Source organism: Apteryx rowi, unplaced genomic scaffold, assembly GCF_003343035.1.
Source record: "Apteryx rowi isolate R43461 unplaced genomic scaffold, aptRow1 scaffold_177, whole genome shotgun sequence".
Taxonomy (NCBI): domain Eukaryota; kingdom Metazoa; phylum Chordata; class Aves; order Apterygiformes; family Apterygidae; genus Apteryx; species Apteryx rowi.
In genome coordinates, this window is record NW_020448052.1 from 1,648,445 (window position 1) to 1,668,994 (window position 20,550).

Here is a 20,550-nt window from a genome sequence, read left to right on the forward strand (position 1 = left end):
ATTTATATACTATTAGTTTATCATGCACAGATACATGCAAACTTTTTGCACATATTTACAGTGAAGTGCAGTGGTATGCAATATTTGCTCAGCCAGCTGATAAAGACAGCAGTTACTGCAGCATCTACTGAATATTTTACATATAAGGCTGTTCTTATAGTTAAAAGAAAATACTTCCATGAAGAAAACTGTATACAAAGATCCCAATTCTTAAAAAAAGTTATTCAGAGCAGCTACAAGTATTTGTGTTAACTTAAAAGGATCTCAAACAATTGCTTCAACTGATGATTTAATTTGTAATATTTTATTTACAAGACATTTGCAAGGCTTGAAGTGTTCCTTTGGTATGATATAAGAAATAAATCTAAGCTAAAAAAGTACCAACATCTCCTTCAGAGGAGCTAAATATAAGAACTTCAGAGTTAGTTCCCAAATACCATGCAGACTCTGATTATGTGGGAAAATAAATCAAACGATGGTGCCATCTCTAATGGGAAACAGAGAGGCAATCTCACCACAGACTTGGAAAAAAAAATATATAGGCACATCAAAAACTAAATAGGGCATTTAACAACAAACAAAAATACAAAGCTTGAGCTCAACTTTAAAACCAAATTGGCAGAGAAAGATGAAAAAGTTCTCTTAAGTGGGCTGAAATTCTTTATTTTGACTGTGCTTCTTTCCAATGTTAGTACAGAACATGCCAGCTCAGTAACAAGTATTCCTGATTTAACTTTCAGTTTAGCACCATGCTGTACATTGGACTGCAATGTTACAGACCAGACAGTAGGCTTAAAAAAAAAAAAAAAAAAAAAAAAAAAAAGATCTAGCAGTCAGCTAAAGAAATCATTTTGTGTTCCCCATAGCAGTTCAAAAAGAATAATGGCCAGATAATGAAAACTAATTCTTTCACAAACAGACTTAGGAAAAAAGTACTGTTTCAGTTACCAGGAATAGAAAGAAAAAACAGGCAGAGCTTATTCAGTGGAGTCACTAATTTCATGATTTTCATAATTTTCTTTGTTAATTTTCTTAAAAAGAGCACTGCAGAAGCACAGAACAGAAGAATAAAAAAGAACCATAATACTTCTTAAAGTCTCTACTAGAAAGTATAAAATACTGCTTAGGGGGACAGAATATTAGACAAGAATAAAAAAAGAAAAGAAATAAAGCATCCTTAGAGATTAAATTTAATAGCTGAATGCTTTCTTGTAATAGACATTTACTGTATGGTTTAAGCAAATAATTTCCATGGATGAGTCACAACTTTTCTGTCTGGACACAGTATGTATATTATCTGAGAAGAGCCTAAATAAATGGCAATGCAGCTGAACAGCATTAATGACTGCCCTCTAGCGACAAATATTCTAAATTAAGCAATCAGGAGACCTTTATTAGAAGGTACAGCAAGATTTCAGATAGATTCAATCATACATTTTTCTCTATCTGGAGAGAAATATAAAACAAATATAAGCAAAATGCTTCTATTAACTCACTTCTAAGTCAATGGAAACCCATCATCATCCCTCCTAAATTCCACTGAAGATTACTGAAGATCATACAAACCTTTAAAGTCAAGGAAGTGCCAGAAATGGTCCTTTTCCAAATAGAACTCATTGCCCTGAGCACATAATCTTTGAGTAACCCCAAAAGATCAATCCTGAATTCTGTTGCTCATGGTTTTGGCCAGATTCTGGTAGAAGTGCATAAATACGCTTAAAAAGAAAAACAAACAAAACCACGCTAAAAAATAATAAAACTAAGCTTTTCCCAAGGCTCTGTAAAATTGAGCTCATGTTTGAGGCAAAGGTTCACAATAGGTTTGTTTCACCTTGAATCAAACTCCAAAGATCCATTTCTAACAACAACAGCACTGGTGGAAAATATATTGTTTAAACGTGTTACTCTACGTAACTGGCTGAAGATAACTAAAGTTTATGCTAAAGCAAAAAACAATGCCACTATATATAAACTAAAAAGCAGCATTAAAGACGAAAGGAAGAAAAGACATTTCAAGAGTACCCAGTTTCAGATGCACAAAGTGAAAAGTGCTGTAAAAATTACAAGTCCTATTACAACACACATCAGAACCTCCCAAAAGTCCTAGTAACAATATAGGCTTTAAGTGATTTGCAGAATGACACACAAGAGCAGTTAATGACTCCCAAAGGTTGTTTTCTGTCTATCAAAATTTAGACAGATGGAGAGCATAATATGATGAAGCTTAACTGCTTTTATTCATAGTATTGCAGTTACACATGAACAGCTTCACTCCCCAGATCAGTTAGGCTGTTAACTTTCACAAGCTCTGAATTCAGACATGAAAACAGTCTTTCTCCTCTTCCCCTTCCCAAATTCTTTTGCTCTACAAAATCCACCATCTGTGGATTTAAAAAGAAATAGGTTACAAGCTGGTATTTCTAGAACAGATATTCAGCAGTACCAGAAGTCTAGACCATTAGCAGGCAATTTTGAAAACAAATCCTAAAAGAACAAAAACTTCACTTATTTTGTTGGAGACCTTACTTTAGAAAGTCATACAAAAGCAATATGCCTGACATAAAAAAAAAATAATTTCCTTTTCTCAGATGAAGTTACATCCTTAATCTCCTCCAACTACTAAACAAAATTAGGCAATAGTTCTGTTATACTTCTTGCAGTTAATAAAACCAGACTGTTAAAAGAAACATATAAAAAGAAGCAAGTCAACATATAAAGTACAAATGTTCCCACGTACTTTACTCAGCAGACCACTAATGGTACTGAACACTGCAACTTGTGTTTATTTTTAAAGGGGGAAGGAAGTATAACATGGAATAATCACCAATTTTAATACTAAATGGGAAGCAAAGAGAAGCTGTAGAAATCTGGATAAGAAGTAGGAATGTATACACTTGCTTTTTAAACCAATAATGGCATCATTTCTATATAATTGCTTTTATGGAATAGGTATGAAAGAATCCAGATAATGATTTGAGCAACTTCATGTAAGCAGCATGAATTTTTGATTTTGCAGGAATTAAGATAACCTCCTGATCAAAGTTTTGTTTTGGTTAATGAAACTCAGGTCTTCAGTCTTTCATTTAAACTTAGCTGCCGGGTTTTCAGCTGTTTTAGTATAAAAATCAGGGCATCTTAAAATTGAATCTATTCCAGGACTCAGAAAGGCAGAATGAGCTCCAACTCTGGAACCAGCAGTAACTTTTGTTCAGTTAGGAAGACTTTGGTAGCTGAAACACATTCCTAGTTTTCCCATGTTTCTACACAAGCAAATCATTTTTCCCTTTCTACACGTTCTCTCACATGACTTTGTAGTATTAAGTCTTGTTCTGAAGTAGCTCATTTTTGTATATGAGAGTTACAGTAATATACAGCACTCACCACGTATAGCCTCAGTTTGGAATACAGGATGTATTTGAATACACACCTGTCTTCTCATCCTGGACAGAAACAATCAGAACCTTTTCTCTCCCTCAAAACTTATCTCTTATTTTATGATGATATAACATTGTGATCCACAGAAGATATCAATACTACATACTGATCATTTTGGGATCCACTCATATGTAGAAAGCCAGAAGCAATTATGAAGTAACTTTATTAACGCAAAAAGAGCGGAACCAGTGCACATCAGCCAAATCTGGCCCACAAACTTTTTTAAAGTCATGTCGCCCCCAATTCCTTTTGACATTTTACAATTTTTCAGTAGTTACAGAAAGCAGAGGTATCTACTTTCAACATTTTCATTTGACTCCAAAAAGTTTATTCTCTAAACTCCTGTAAAAAGACAGTCTTGAGGCCCTGTAATTTTACTTTGTAAAATCAGAAGGCCTATGCAGATAGAAATTGCACACATTCTTACCAGCTGTTAGTATGGTTTTAGCACTCTGCACTAGACTGGAAGATCTCACAATTCCTGAAATGCCTGCAGACAGAAACACACACAGATGTTATCCATCTTAGTAGTTTTGTGCGGTTTTATCCTCTAACATACAAAAAAAGAGAAATATTTTTCCAGGTGTACAATCAAGTCAGCCTGAAAGTAAAACTTAAACTTAGGCTGAGAAATGGTATTTCTAGTCTGCTTTGTCATACTAATTGAAAATACTGTTTTATATTTACTTGTTATTTTAACTTATTTTATATATAACATGCAAAAAAATTAATATTAAAACAGGTAAAAACCTAGTAGGAATTGATCCAGTTAGTTTGTCCAGTCTTCCCACTATTTCTCTACTAAGCTGATTAGGCACAAGTGGTTCAGAAGTTGTTTCATCTAGGCATTGGTATTTTAACCTTCTACACCAAAACAACTTATACTCATTGTTTACTTTAATATGAAATTGGGATTTTGCACTTCTTTAGTCAAGTAGAGATACCTATACTGTTCAGTATTTGTCTGGCTTAATTAAATCATCAGCCTTCAGGGGTAATGCTCATTTACCACTTTCTATTGTGGCACATTCAGTTTCTATGGAACTATTAACGGGAGAGTATATAAAATAATAATTTTTAAAAAATGCTTTAGTAAGTTTTATCTGCTCTAATGCATATTTAAAGGCATATGGACTTGTGCAAAACAAACCTATGGGATATTATTAAATACTTTAAAAATGCAGAAAAGCAGTAGTCCCAAAGTTAATCTTCCAAACTACAAGTTATTTTTCTGCATTAACCAGAATGTAGAATATAATTTCTAATATTATTTTCAAAACCTTCTTTTAACGCTACTTCTATAATCAAGAACAAAATGTAGGGAAATCCATGCACAAGTAAGAAATATTTCATCTGAAAAAATAAATTGTTTTTATTCAACAAATCACGTTGAGCTAATCAATCATCTGAAAAAAAAAAAACCCACAAACACACACACACACACACACACACACACACACACACACACAATTCTTCAACTTGAGTAATCATTTCAATCTTGCAGGGTTACAAAATAGCTGTTCTTTAGCCCGATTTTCGAACAAGAAAGTTCCTTTGATGACAACAACAGTGGAACAGGGATTTTTATTTGTTCTTCTAAGTGTACAAGCTTCTTGGCTTGAGAAGACTAGATCTACCCAGTGTTTTGATACTGAATTGCACTGTCATGCACATGTGTGATAACCTGCAAAAACACAACCATTGGGACAGTTAGCGCAGGGTGGGCAAATCCGAGTATGTAGCTCACAAGTGCTACAACTCCTGCTCCCGAGACTGAGCTATTATCACATTACTGTTATATTCCAGCCCTGCTGGCACAGAGGCTAACACTGATTGACCTGACAGAAGCTGGACACCCCAGATGTCCAAATGCAATTCATCCCAGGCTGTCTACGGAGAACTGGGACTCTCATGAGCTGTCACTTCCCCAAACAGAAATCAGCCCAGGAGCTCCCTCCTCACTTGGCTTGCATCTTGTTGTTCTCAAGCATGTGAAGAGGTTTGGTTGTGCTCATGGAGCCTGCAAAATCGGCCGCCTGTAATTAAGATGTGTCAAGTTCTTTAAAGATGTAAAGGACTGTAAAAATACTAAACATTTATCTGTAGAATATCAAAGCTGCACATTGGTATCTGCAGCATAAGCTTTCATCCTTCAACTTGCTCGCACAAAGTAGTCTTGCCTAAGAGAAGCTATTTGTGATAAGCAGTGCCTCAATCTTTTTCCTCAAAGCTTGAGGTCTCTGCCAGAGTATCACATATCTGAACTAACTATGATAACTTGAAAGGGTAATGCCAACAAGCTCGAAAATTAACTTAGTAATGCAAGGTACCACAAGTAGGATATATAGCTTAATACTGAAGTGAAGTCATGTCAGGCAATGAAATACTGAACATACAAATAACAAAGATAGAGTTAGATGGTCTAAGTAGTTTATGTTACATCCTAAGGACTATTCTTTTCAGGATCAGAAACAAAATTCATACCTTTCTATATCAGTATGCATGCTATTTGATAGTATTTCAGAGAACTTGTTTGCAATCAAACCAACCCAAAAACATGCCTTTTGGAATGTATCATAAGATTAACTTCCTATCTTCTTCCTTCTCTCTCAACCATCCTCCTGAACTGGAAGAACATATATAATAAATCTTTACATCTATCACGTTTTAAAGGAGATTGCAGACACTGATCTAGGCCTACCTTGATGTACCACAAATCCACAGTCAGGGTCATGAGCAACTTGCATTAAAATTTCTTCCACATCTCTGTTTTTTCCAGGAGGGTCTACCAGAGAAGTTATCTTTTGTTGTAGAGTCCTTGGCAAAGCCATTAGTTGTGTGAATTGACCTTCTGGACTTTTATCAATCTGAATTTTATAAAAAGAGAGTAACAGCATACAGTGTTAACAAAAACAATTTCTCTTCTCAAAGAAGTGTCAAAAGTCTTTTGGCTACCTTTGGTCTATGGTAAAGCTTTGGAGCTGCGTATCTCAAAACCCACTTATTTCAAACACAAAAGTCACTGACAACAGTAATGAAAGCTCCTCGTGCACTGGAAAAGGCTGTATCTCAGTTCTGAATCTGAAGAATAACCCAATGGAAAGATGCTGATTTTTATCCAAGGGAAGACTTAGGTATACATATGATCTTGCTGCCTCTGCAAGCAAGTTATCATGGAAATTGTACCATTTCTGCTCTATTCAGTTTCCTTTGAAAATGTAAGAACACTACAATGAAAAAAAAATGGTCCCAAAAGACCACTTATCTCAGTGTTTCTTCTGCTGAATATAATCAAACTATATATCCATACACATATGCATTTAAAGTTTAGTTTGAAAAACATCTTCTCTGCTGTAAAAACACATCTGGTTTGAATAATTTGAAAGAAACATTTATTCCACATTTTCCAGTCTAAATCAGAAATTCAATGACCCTTTTCTGAATACAATGATACCAACATGAGGGTCTGTATACATTTATACAAAATGTGAGCAACAAATACTGAAAAAAAATGCATAATGGAGCAGATCTCTCCAAATCGGAGGAAAATATTAAGAGCCTGATTCCTCCCACACAACTCTTTAGACATTTCATGGAAACATCAGACAGGAGTCTAGTTGCCCTATACTCCCCCTAGTCAATGGGGAGAAAATGATATCCAGACGAATCATCCACTGACTACATGGGGAGCTGACAACGAGCAGACTCCTAACATTATGTGGGAGGAATCCATGCCTAAACCAGAACTATAAGAATTAGTGTCTGCCTTCAATTGTTTTTGAGGAATCTATTAAGGAAGATTTTTCTCTGTAATTATGAAGACATACACTTTGGGTGGGGGGTTGCTATTCTGTGTTAAACAGTACTCTAGATAGCAGTTATCCTCTTCAATACAAAGAATAAAAGCAAATATCTGGAGCAAGGTATAAGGAATAGAGTATTAAATCACTTTGTTCAAAATTAACAGTAAAACAATAGCATTTAGTCAACAACCTCAGTGATTAACATGGAATTCCAAACAGATTTATTATCCCACAACATATTTGTATTATGCTACTAGGTTTTACATGTACATGTAAAGTAACAGGGAGTGTTATTTTAACTAGTCATCTTCTTGGAGAAAGTATCATCAGTTATGTTCAAAATTCATTTAAAATATTTCTACTGTTAAAGACTTCACAAGCCCACTGATAAGAAAATATGCAGACAGCTGCACTGTAATGTAGATTTGTCCAAATTGTACTCCAAAGTGCTGTGGTAAAATTGTTTACCATACTCAAGCTTGCTTACATCTAAAACAACTTAATGAGATAATTACCAAGGTGACCTGAGAATAAAGAGATAACTCATGTCCATGAGACAATGCATGTTCTTTGTAACTTAAAATGTATACCACAGTTTAGTATTTGCACAAGGACATGCATACTACAATAAAAAAAGAAAAATTGCTACTGGACCTCTGAGTGTGACGCAGCACCCCTAATTACTATTTTTCACTTATATCTTATGCCACAAAGACGGAATTCAAGGCACTGCTCATTTTGGACATCCATTTCCTGAATGTTAGGAACGTATTTATTGAGTATGCGTATTTAAATATAACGTCGGAATTTCATTTGAGCTTAGTCAACTGAACTTTATAACCAGCACACTAGGGTTTGTTGGAGATGCAGTTTTTGGCTGCAGAAAGTTGCACCTCTAAGTTATAGCCTAACCTTTTTAACACAAACTGAATGTTTGCGCTTCACCTCCTATAATAAATACCATATGGAAACAACAGTAAGTTGCACATATTAAAATGATCTTCCCCTGTTCCCTTGCTAGGGCCATTCTCAAAGAAAATGAACGCTCGTTATTACACAGGCAGAAACTGATATTTAAGGCAAGTTTTCTGATTGCAGAATTAACTAAGCAACATAAACATAACAAATAGCAGGAATAATAACTACAACTGCTCGCATTGGCATATGGCATAATTCTTGCCTTCTGTCCATGTCATAAAGCACTTCCACTTGTTTGTTTTAGAAATGTATTGAAGAAGATCACTTACCTCTAACCTTCCCAGATGGTGCTTATATACCACTTGAGGGCAGTCCTGTAATATGTTACTGTACAGCTTCTGAAAATGGGGAACACTAGGTTTCACTATGTTCTGCACCTTTGATTTGTCTTCTCCTATTATCATTCTGAAATCACCTGGACAAAGAAAGAAAACCAGTTAATTCACTAGGTAAAAACTGAAAACAAAACAGGAGAATATAACAGAAACCTAGATGGTACAAAACTGCCATTTAAAACTCTATTCTCTGGTCATACCTATGCCTATGTACTCCACAGTAAGGTTCACCTAATAAAAAATACCATTCAAATACCTTTGAGCACAGAAAATAAGGTTCAGAACTGTGATGTAGCCTCTGCTATGCTGTAACGTCATCAGCTCACATATATCCACAAACGTATCCACATTTTCACTTGGACAACAAAAAAAATTTCAGCTGCCACATCCAGCCTTGAAAGCAGGAAAACGATCATACACCAGTTTTAATAGGTTACCGAACAGTATTAGGTTGACCAGCCACAATAATTTTTATCCAGAAGCAAATAACCTTTAATTTCCTATGCTGAAAGAAAATAACTTGCATTGTCTCTGCATTTCAAGGACAATACCTGAAGCACAGCTCACAGCTCTCATGGTGAGATCACAAAGTCACATTTTCCTCTTAGTTGAGTACTTTGTTAGTAGTTTCAAAAACCAACTTCTTTCAACACCAGTATTGCTTTAGTTACCCTCACACTTTCTTTTGAGATACCTGACTGAAAAGTTTCACAAAGCGTCAGGGAAATGACAGTCTGCAACACAGCATTCACATAACTGCGTCAGACAACGCTACCCTGCTTCCAGAATTACCAAGCAGCACTTAGAGGCTCAGGGCAGCACAGATCAACAAACAATATCCTGAAACGATTCACTTCACTACTTCCTACATTCAGGAGATAAAAGTTGTTGCAAGGTGGCAACTTACTGGTATCAATTTAGTTTATTTCAAAATAAGCTAACCAGCAAAACTAACAAACATTTCCTGCACAAGCAGCACTGTTGCACTGCTCTAAAAATTTATATTAAAAAAAAAATAAAAAACAAATATTTGCAAAATAAAATCATGGAAAAATCCTTTCAGCAGTTATGTGTTCCAAGGGGCCTGATTAAAGAAATACGTAAAATCAGTTTTATCTACTGGCATTCCCCCTGAAAAGTTTAAGTCTTAGTAAAATGGATGCAAAATAAAATATCCATAAATACATCATTGACAGCCCTTTTCTTGAACATTCCCAACGGGGAGTCTTACTGCTTAAGCTTTACTCATGCAGCAGAGCCAATTTCAACCTCTTACAGCATGGTAACTGATCTCCCACTTTTTTAGTTAGTAGCATTGTTTCAAAGGATACATACAAAATATCTTGGTCACTTGTGATCATTGAGAACATCATGACATTCCTGGGCAGGTTGCAGGTAGGCAAGTCCATAGCCCTGTAGCAGGCACGCTTGGCAAGCAACTCATAGCCGTCACACTGTCAGTGCCCTCTCTACTGCCACTCTCAAACAGCTAATGATGCAGGTAAGAAGTGGTGAAATTTGAAGGTGGGGAACATTTCACTTCATACAACCTTTGGAGCATCCCAAACATATTTCGCTAGTATTCTGCATGAGTGTATGACATCTATGTGTACAAAGTTATGTAAAAACAAACTTCTTTCCAAAATGATAACATTTCCATAATCAAGATAGATGATTGCGTAGAGAAAAAACTATGACAGAAAAGCAGAGCAAACTGCAAGAACATCTCACCACAGAAAGAGTACAACGTAATGAACAGTAAGACTCATTAGTGGAATCAAGCTGCAACTTGTAAAACCCTACTTGTGTTTCTCTTTTAAGACAAAGGCACACATTTTCAAGATAAGAAAAAAAACAAAAAGGCAGAAGTTTGGGGGTTCGGTCCTTTCTAGTTGTTAATTCTTGCATTTCTATATAAGCAAAGAAAGTCCTGTGTAAAGTGTGACTCAGACCACACTCATTTATAGTGACCTCATTAAGGATATCAGCATTAAAAGAATAATATTTAGTTACATGGTAATAACGAATTTTATTTTAAGAAAGGTGTAGAGTCATTTGGAGTAATTTCTTCTTTTTTTTGTTTGTTTGTTTTGGGTTTTTTGCCACTTTCATACCTAAAGAAAGGAGGAAATTCTTTTGCCAGAAAAAGGAGCCAAACAACAACCAGTAGGTAAGTGGTAAACATATGTCAAAGAATCATAATCTGGACCTTTCAATTAACTAAATAAGAACCTTAAGCACAGCACGTATAAAAAGTAACGAAGCATTGGTTTGACTTTCAGATGAATTAATATTACACAACAAAAATGAAAAGAATTTTTTAAAGTTTCTGAACAAAATACAATCCATAAAAACCAAAATACAATCCATAAAAATATAAACAAAAAGTCATGACTTGTGTTCAATTAATCATCCACACTTAGTTGTTTGCAAATCAAGCAGGTATAAGAAGTTTTTCTTATTTTCTATAAATAAGTACAATTACTCTTTTCAAGGTATTGTAACACCACAGTAAATATAGTCATTGTAGCATGCAACACTGTAGGTCCAGAACAAGACAGCAGAAGCTTGTCTTAGCTGAAATTCAGGAACAAAACTCAAACTGAAGTGCAGAACCATGAGCTACTGCACCCTTCCTTACCACATTAGGGTGTACTGACAGGCAGTGTTACTATACTTTCCTATACATTAAACTTCTTACCATTTCAGTTTTGTACATGTGGTACAACAGCTCCAACTACAGCTTTACTCCTCAGAGACTTTAAATACCATATACTAACCAGAATAGGAGAGTCCTGCAATCTGCATATAGAGGTCTTCTTCAGAGAAACTTTCTGGTAACATGAGAAAGGCTGCTGTGACTGCACTCTTCAGATTGCTAACAAGAGCAGCTTGCAGCCTGCCATTCTCATTCTGTGTCAGTATTTTCACCTGAAAAAATCAGAGTGGTTGGAAGCAAGACTTCAGGAAAGTACTACTGCAGATGGAGCTAGAAATGTTACTCATTCCAACACAAAAAATAAGAAATTTATTTAAGATTATTTCCTATCATTATGTTACGATAAAGATTAGACCATCCACTTTTTTTTTTTTTTTTAAACACAGTGGAAGAGAGGAACATCTTTTTAAGAATTAACAGACTTTTACAAAAGGCTATTTTTTTACAAACACATACAGAACTGTTATAAGCAACAGCATTATCTAATCTCTGAAGAGTTATTCACCTTTCCATACTCATAAATTTAGGATTAATCAAAATAAGAACTGTGAATGCTTCAACAGAAATATTTCATATGTGTTTACGCAATAAGAAAAAAAGCAATCCACTACCACACTGCAAGGGAATGGAAAAACAGCAAAAGAGGAAACTTTTCCTATTTATCTTCATTCTACCTTTTTTTTTTTTTTCTCCTTTTAATAGGATATAGTAATCTAGGGCATAGAAATGGACTGGAGTAAAACGCAGATCTTAAGAACTTCAGGCAGAAAGCTATTATTACAGAACATTAGACTGATAAGGCCAGTCTGGTTTACAAGATGGCTAACTATGCTCTTTCGGAAACGATTCTCCAAAGAACACTTTCCTATTGTGAGTTTCTATCCTTTTTCAGTGTTCTAGTTAGGCAATACTGTCTTGTTTCACTTATAAAAAGCAGGTTCTTAATACTTGTTTACTCTGGATTATCTCAAAGTTCAAGTTCCACTGGCAGTTACCAACTAATGTATCCAACTCTTGTTCTCACCAAAGAAACCCAGGTGTGTGCAGATGAATTGCACTCCTATGCAACTCTGGTGCCATATGTAACTGAAACAGCTAAGGCATCTCATCAAGTAACTGTTTTCCATTAGGAATGTAAATACTTATTAATGAAGAAGAAAAAACTGAACCCAGATTTAATAAGGAACATAAGGGAATCAGATATAGGTGCTACATAAAATTCTTGCAGAAAGAACATCAACAAAGCAATGTCATGGTTGACTGATAATATATTCAGAGCTTAATGTTTAATTAGAATTAAATATTTAAGAGTGATAAAACTAGAACAGTATCCCAATTTGATTTACTGGTAAATGCAACAGGATACAGGCTGCTCTTTTCACTCCTGCCCTAAAGCATGGTTTTGCCTACCATCAAATCTATGCAATTGTCTGGAATGGGTCCTGAATGCATTTCTGAAAAATGTTTCCCTTTTTTGGTTTTCATTTTAAAAATATGACTTCATTTCACAAGTGAACATTCAAAAATTCCTCCTAACTCTTCTGCATTCTGCTTTGTATTTTCTAGCATTAAAATGAAAGGCAATTATAAAACACATTAAGCTACAATAAATGCATCTACCACAGAGCCTAGAGTAAATCTGACTCCCTTGAAAACCACAGAAAAGTTTATTGAATGCATACAGACTTGTTTAAATAAGATCCAATAAAAAAATGTAGGCGGATCATGAGGATAAACTAATACTTAAAATCTCATCAACTAATTCCGCTGTATGCATTTTCATAGCTTGCTGCTACAAGGAAACCATAACGAAAGACTAGATGGGAAAAGTCTGCGGCACCCCAAGCAATAGCTCAAATTGCTTATACCTTAGGCTAGCCCTGGAAATAGGAGCAAGTTCTGGATATGTTCTAAAACACTAGAGTAAAAACTTTTTAAAATATGAAACTCAGAGATGCTATTCCTCCTCATGGAGGACTTAAAAACTTGCTTTTGTGAAGTGAAAGGAATAATCTCCTTTGCTGAAAATACTCCCTAACATGAGGAACTCCAACACAATTTCAAAGGGAAACAATATCCTAGGCTTCAGAATTTAAATGCATGGAACACTGCAATAGTGATGCCATTTATGAGGAAATTTCAAACAATTCAGACAGCTCCCAGGAAAACAAAGTACAACATTAAGCACACAGGTACGACAAGAATGAGTACTGATTCCTGTTGTGGTAAGTCTGAAATAACCCCAAAATAAATGAAGGCTTTTTCACAGGACAGAGACCTTAAGACCAGAACTATTTACTGTACCACATTATATGAGGGGGAAAGAAGAGCACAGCTTATTCTGGTTTTACAGTATACACAGAATTCATCCAGCTAACGCTACATCTGAGATTTTAAAATTAAATATTTTAAATGAAGGATATATCCAATTTTATAAATAAGCATGACTCCCACTTAGCCAGCACAACAGTTCAAAGTAGGACATGCACTTTCACTGCTAGAAAATTTGTACACAAGAAACTACAAGCGTACTTGTGTACAGAAAGATACTTACAGACAAACAAAATACAAGAAGAAAATCTCATTATAGAATTAAAAGGTTTCAAAAGAACTATTCCAGCTTGCCATTAAGCCACATCGACACTCTGCTAAATATCACACAAGTAAATGGACTTTTTCCATCCTCTTTCAAAAAAAAAAATTTTTTTTTTTTTTATGTATTTGGACAATGGAGAAATTTTGTAAACAAATCAAGCGTTCTGCCATTCTTTCATGGGAATTTTTATAATGTAAAAAAAAAAATCTAACCCTCCCAAAATCACTCTAAAAAGTTCAAGATATTTTTAAATACTGTTCACACCCCTCCCTCTCTCTCAGCTCACTTCAAATCATTAAACACTCCCTTCTTTTAACAGTTTCTCCAGGACAACAGTAAATACAACTGCTTATACTGAACCAATACTTGCACGCAATGTTTAACAAAGATTTAGTAACACTTCAGATGCTTTTAAAAATCATCTTCCTCTCAGAAAATATAGCTGTCATTTGTGCTTGCTTCCCCCTCAGGAATCTTGTCAGTTTTGGAGAACTGGCAACCAATTTTATTCAGTTTTTCAGTATAGTTAGATGGGCATTTAGCTAATTGATATTACAAATTTCATTCAGGATGAAAAGCCAGTAAACTTCTAACACACAAACAAAGAAGCCTGGGAAGAAAATTCAGCATTTCTAAATATCAATTCCAAACTCCATATATTCTGCCAAGCATTCTGGAAAGGTTACTTGGTCAAGGCAATCAGTTTATAACAGAAACAAAGCCTTCTGTGAAAATTATGCCAATATTTCCAAGCCAGAGCAAATGTTTCAGCTCATGTGCTAGAATAGCTTGGATAGCTTTCACTCCTAGAGTGACAGCTTTGTAATGGAACACCAGCAAGGCGCTCAGCTCTTCCTCCTCCACACAAGAGCAAGGAGGAAATTCCCAGACAAACTGTTAAACAATATTAATCTGGCTCCAGTCAACTGTGTCCAGAACTAGCACAAATGGCAAATGGTATGCAAGAGATTATAGTGTATTAAAAAAAAAAATCAACACAATAAGCCTTTTTTGGAGGAGAGGTTTTTTTACATTTTTAGAAGGAGAAAAAAAAGCTTTCCATTACCACCTCTTACAAAGTATATATCAAAACATCAAATCAGATGTGAAGCCAGAACCAGCAGCAATTTGAAACCTATAGAACAGACCCAAACAAATTATTTGGTCATAACTGCAAAAAGAGTATAACTTTTAAAAATCCCAGGTAGTGATTTTGCAGATTATTCTAGAGAAAGAGACAGTTAAAAGATTCACCCAGTAATCTTTTGGTCAAATTCTAGCTCAAGTCCTGCACTCTTTATTCAATCCAAATTCCTGTGAGCTTTATGAAAATAACTTGGACTGATTACTTCTTTTATCTAGTAAGCACATATGCATGAGGATACCTCTGGCCGTCTTGTTAGTGTCCAAACAAAATACCAAATTCTGCCTTGTTGTGCAAGTACACACTCCCTGAATTTAATCAGAAGGCAGGAAGAGCAATTTATAAATACCAAAAAGATGAAAAATTCTACAATAAATCAAAGCAGCAGCAAGTATAGTTACACTGAAAAAAAAAACAGTCTTTGTAGTTAATGTGAAATTCAAAATTCTTCTTTCAGTTATTTTTCTTCAATGTATTAAGTTACATTCTCCATAAAGATAATGGCTGTTCTAGCCTATTTCATGCCATAATAAGTCACTGAAGATAGGGAAAAAAACAGTAATGCTGAGACAATCTATTTAAACTTACACCTCAAATTTTTAATCAAAAGCATAATTAACTTACATTTTGTTTTAAGGCTTGAACTGAATACTCCCAAGAAAATTTAACTTAGTGCTGCTGCCATCTGCTGAAAGCACACTGAATCACACATTTAGCAGGGAGCACAGACTTCACATTTTGTACAACACAAACATGGAAAAAAAACATCCAACATTCTTAGCACATGATGTGATCGGTTATGTATACGTTAACAAGACAATGAACTAGATAGCAACTGCATAGCAAAGCAACTTTCATCTTTAAAGATATTAAAGACTTCCACTTTCTAACTGTACTAAATTTTAGCAACTCCTGTAATGTGTTATAAAAGGTGACTATCTTTTTTTTTTTTTTTTTAACATTAAAGGGACTTTAAGTTAGTACAGTCCAGATATTCAAGATGTAATACGGCCAGAAAACTATGGTTAATATACCTAACTTTAGGTTTTTGACATAACACAGAATACACTTAAGGTCTACATTTCACTTCTCTTCTGAGAGATTATGCGTCTAGCAGAACTACAGCCCTAAATCAGGGCAGGAGATTTGTTCAGTGCTGACTCAGAGATCAATAACAGCTAAACTACTACTGATAATTTTCCATCTTCGCAATTTCCTCTATTTTAAAGACAGATAACTGAACAGACTAACAGTTACCGGTTTTTGTAGGCGTCCAGCCACATAGAGGGTTTTCCAGTGAAATAAGTCATCAATCAGGGCATCAGTGCTAATTACACCATATTTTATCATCTGAAAAGGCAAAATAAAGAGTTTAGAACAACCATATAGTTGTACTACTTTCATCTTCTGGAACTTACTATAACTGTCATTAATGTTAAAGAACATACCTCTCCAATTAAAAATTGGAGCAAAAAATGAAACATTTTAATGATGTTTACATTTAGTTTCTCTAACAACTTTTCCTTCTAGGTGTTTGAAGCTTTTCTTCCAATATACCTCAGCCACAAAAAGTCTCTTTGATAACACTCAAAGAACTGCCTGAGCATCATATAAACAATGAGAAGAGCTACATAAGTAAAAAATCTGCACAACAAGTTTGGGTTTTTTTGTTTTGTCTTGTACAAAGTAAAGGTAACTGGAAAAAGCAAGGATATAACATAAAAATAAGAAGGGACAACTATTTACTAGAGAAACATTATATTCAACAGCAGCTTAAAACAGAGAAACTTAATTAGCGTTCCAAAAGTAAACTAGAATTCTAAAGAAAATCAGCATATGGACATCTCATGGAATGCAGGAGGTAACAAAATACTATTTCCTTGCAATTATTTTCAAAAAAGTGGAATGAGAAGATGTACAAAATCCTCCAAGATCCTTTCTAGGTGAGAAAAAANAAAAAAAAAAAAAAAACCAACTTGCAACAAAGTCACACCAGGATCAATTACTAAAGGAAAGGACTTTAAATCCCAAAGAAATCTAGACCCTGAAGAAATCTGAACATTAAAATACAACTCTTCATGCAAAAGATTTTTGAAAGGTTATGACCAGATCTGTAACAGCAAAATATTGCAATAGGTGGAATAATCCACAGTATTGTTATGAAATCAAAAAAACACAAGAAATTATTTATCTGGGATATGTAAAGTAAACAAAACAATCCCTGCATATTTACAGATATTATATTTGGGGAAGAGGGTTCAGGGAGCTTTCTACTTTTGCCCTTTGGCATTAGAAAATAACTTGTGATTCTGCAATTAAGTTTACACAACTGAAAAAAAAAAAAAAAGATTAATTCTTAACAGTTTGTTAGCAGTCTGCAGATCCCAGATTTCCAAAGATTATCACCAGATCGAGCTGGCCAACTGGACAACACAGGACTACCAACTGTGATATGACTGGATCATTATAACATGAAATAAAGGCATAACAAGAGCCAAAAAATAACAGATTTCATAACAAAGATCATTATATTGATCCTCAAAGCCAAATTCAAAATCCCTTTTTACATAAAGAGAACAAGGTTTAAACCCCAAATTCTCACCTCATTCAGCTGCCTTTTAAACAAAACAGCAAGCACACAACTGGCTCCTGTATCTAGCTCTCCAATCTCATATCAAGAATTCTGATACATATCCAATGTTATTGAAATCATATGTGCCCTGAGAAACTTTAGTTAGGCATATATTATTCAAATGGCATTTTTCCTGACTGTACTTCATTTAATTTCCTATTTTTCTTAAAGGATCTTGCTTTTATGTACAGTTATTACCACATGTCAAAAATTACTCAAATCAGCACCAAGAAACACAGATACAGCCTTCCCTCTCCTGACCCCTACCTCCATTCCTCCTACCAAATACTGTCTAGATATGGACATAGAAGTAGGACTTACTAGACAAGTATGACTTGCCTGGAATTATTATTTATACCCAAAACTCCACAGGCCAAGGTGTCAGCCATTAAACACCACAGATGCCAATTACAATTTGCTACGTTAAATATTTGTATGTTATGTCAAACATATTTAGAATGCACTTTACCATTACAATGTGGTCAACTACTGAATTTAAATCTGTGTTTCTCCACAGACGGAAATAGTGAAACACTTTAGAACGATCAAAATTGGCAGACAACAATTGATAAGGAAAATAAATTCAGCTTCTGAGGTGCTTTGGTTGTAAATTCCAAACACCATCATTTTTTAAATGCCAGTGCAGCTGCTCCATTTGCTTAATAATTAGCATGCTGCTTGTGGAAGTTTGAGATGTGAATATTGAAGATACCACTAGTTAAGGACAAGCTACAATAAGCAAGACATGCTTCTTGCACAGAAGTCCACTTTAAACTAATCATTTCAATACCCCACACACGCATTTAACTTAATTTACTCAAATTTGTACTTACCCTACCATTACATGGCACTAAAGTATTGTAGTAAATCCCTGCTCCATAGCTCTGTATATTACTTATCTGCTTTGGCCCAAAAACTTTTAGGAAGGAATAATGACTCCTGTTTTTTAACAAATTCATCATATGCCATGTAACAGAATCATCAACAGCAAATACAAAGTCCAACATATTGTTCTGTGGATACAAAGAAAGATAGTTACTTACAAGTCAGGAAGCAACCAATGATCATCATATTATTCTAACGTTCATGTAATACCCAACTACAGGCCAATCACTGTTTATATGATTAAAGGAAAAGCACAAGTATTAATGTCGGATGTAATTCAAAGGTTCTGACAGAGATGTTTTCTGCTCTGTCTAGCTAAGCTAGTCCAGAATTTTCCTGTCCTGGTTACATGACCAACCTTCCATCCTCTGAAACAAAAGGGGACATGTGACAACATCTCGGTTGTCCTAGTTCACAGCTCCACACAACAGCATAAACTGTCAACAAAGAGGACTTTTGCTAATACACAAGGCCATGAATTGGCAGGAGATGTGGGCAGATTTTGTTTGGCAAGTTCTACCTGAAAAGAGGGCTGGCACATACGCCAGGAGCTGGGGTTCAGTGAACAACTGGGAGAACTGGTATCTTTTGTGAATCCATCAGAATCCATAAACATACAAAGCAGTTGTCTCCTGTGCACTTTTTTGTTTGGAAAAATCAGTTATATTTGAAAAATTATCCATAAAGTCACTGAGAGCTGGCAGCAAAAAACTACATTTCTATTGTATTCGCTTGCTTTTGTCAGCAATACAAACTGCAATACAAACTCTAGAGGCTTGTAATGTAAAATGTAATGTTATTCTGAAAAAAAAAATTTAAAAAAAAAATCAATCCACATGTACAGGTTGGAAGTTTATAACCCATACCCACAATAACCTAACATTTGGGAGAATGTTGCTTAAAATTTTTCAGGCCTAATTCTCTTCATAGATCACTAATTCTAGGCAATGAGACAGTCTGTTAACTACCTCTTCTTCCCATCTTTTTGTGCGAGAATGAAAGGTTGTTAGAACTGTGATGTTCTTAACCTTTTCTTTGCAGAAAAGAAAGTGAAACACATTTAAACTGACTTTTGTGGGGAAGGGAACAATTAACAAGCAAGCCCTAAGTGAGTAATACTGTCGTTTGAAAATTTTAAGATGATCAAACGCGCACAAATCACCATTTTCAAGTGGCGTGACCCCCAAACGACGAGGAAGCGCCGAGAACCCAAGTGCAGCTCTACCGGCAACAACACGTTTTGCTGAAGTTACCCGCATGCTGCGAGCATAACTTGGGCAAGCCATAACCGTTGCTTAAACTACAACGGCAAACTGCGCTCCGAACCGCGGCCCGCGGATATAAGGCCTAAGGCGGCACCTGCGCCACAGGTGACCGTCAGGCACCACCCCGCAGGCCTCACGGGAGCCTCCTTTCCACAGCTCCTCACGGAGCTTTGGGGGAAAAAAAAATAAAAATACAAAAAAAGAGGGGGGGTATAAGCAGCAGCAGCTTAGCGTTAGAGGCAGGTTCAGTTCTCCCGCCTTCGGGCCAAGGGGACACCGCCCCCCCCTCCCCCCGTGGCGGCGGCGGCAGCCCCCGGCCGCCCCGGCAGCCGCGCCCCGCGCCCACCTCGCTGTGCCCGGCCGAGGCCCCCGCCTGCCGGAAGACGCCGGAGCCGTAGGCGAAGGCCAGGCTGAGCTCCTGCGGGAAGTGCGCCAGCACCCGCCGCAACGCCACCCCCGAGCCCGGCACCACCGGCACCGCCATGGCGCCCGCCGGGCGGCCCCGCCCCTCCCCTCCTGCCCGGCGAGTCGGCGGCGCGGGGTAGAGAGGCGGCGGCCGCGAGGAGGCGGCGGCGCCGGGCGCACAGCGCCCCCTACCGCCCGGTCCGCCGAGGGCGGCGGCTCCCCGCGGCCGCCCCGTGTCCGGCTGTAGCCGGCCGCAACCGGTCTGAGGGCGCGGCCCCTCCCGCCGCCGCGCCTTGGCGCCGCTCGTCGCCTCTCCTCAGGGCGGGCGCGGCGGCCCTGAGCCCCGCGGCGGC

General features: G+C 36.5%; 1 protein-coding gene across 8 annotated transcripts in view; it reads right to left on the reverse strand.

Moving 5' to 3' along the window:
• The window catches only part of TAMM41 (TAM41 mitochondrial translocator assembly and maintenance homolog), a 43,668-nt gene extending 23,369 nt beyond the window's left edge, over window positions 1–20,299 (reverse strand). For 3 of the 8 annotated variants that reach the window (XR_003252725.1, XM_026061175.1, XM_026061173.1), the window contains exons 1-7: window positions 20,139–20,299; window positions 18,476–18,655; window positions 16,268–16,360; window positions 11,332–11,482; window positions 8,486–8,631; window positions 6,137–6,302; window positions 3,863–3,925 (exon numbers count right to left, since the gene is read on the reverse strand). Coding sequence is in view for 6 of the 8 variants with exons in the window: in XM_026061175.1 (XP_025916960.1) it covers window positions 3,863–3,925; window positions 6,137–6,302; window positions 8,486–8,631; window positions 11,332–11,482; window positions 16,268–16,360; window positions 18,476–18,655; window positions 20,139–20,276 (937 nt within the window). In the remaining 2 variants the exon portion in view is untranslated. The other 5 variants (XR_003252726.1, XM_026061172.1, XM_026061177.1 and 2 more) reach the window with 5 other exon arrangements.
• Between the last annotated feature and the right edge of the window lie 251 nt (window positions 20,300–20,550).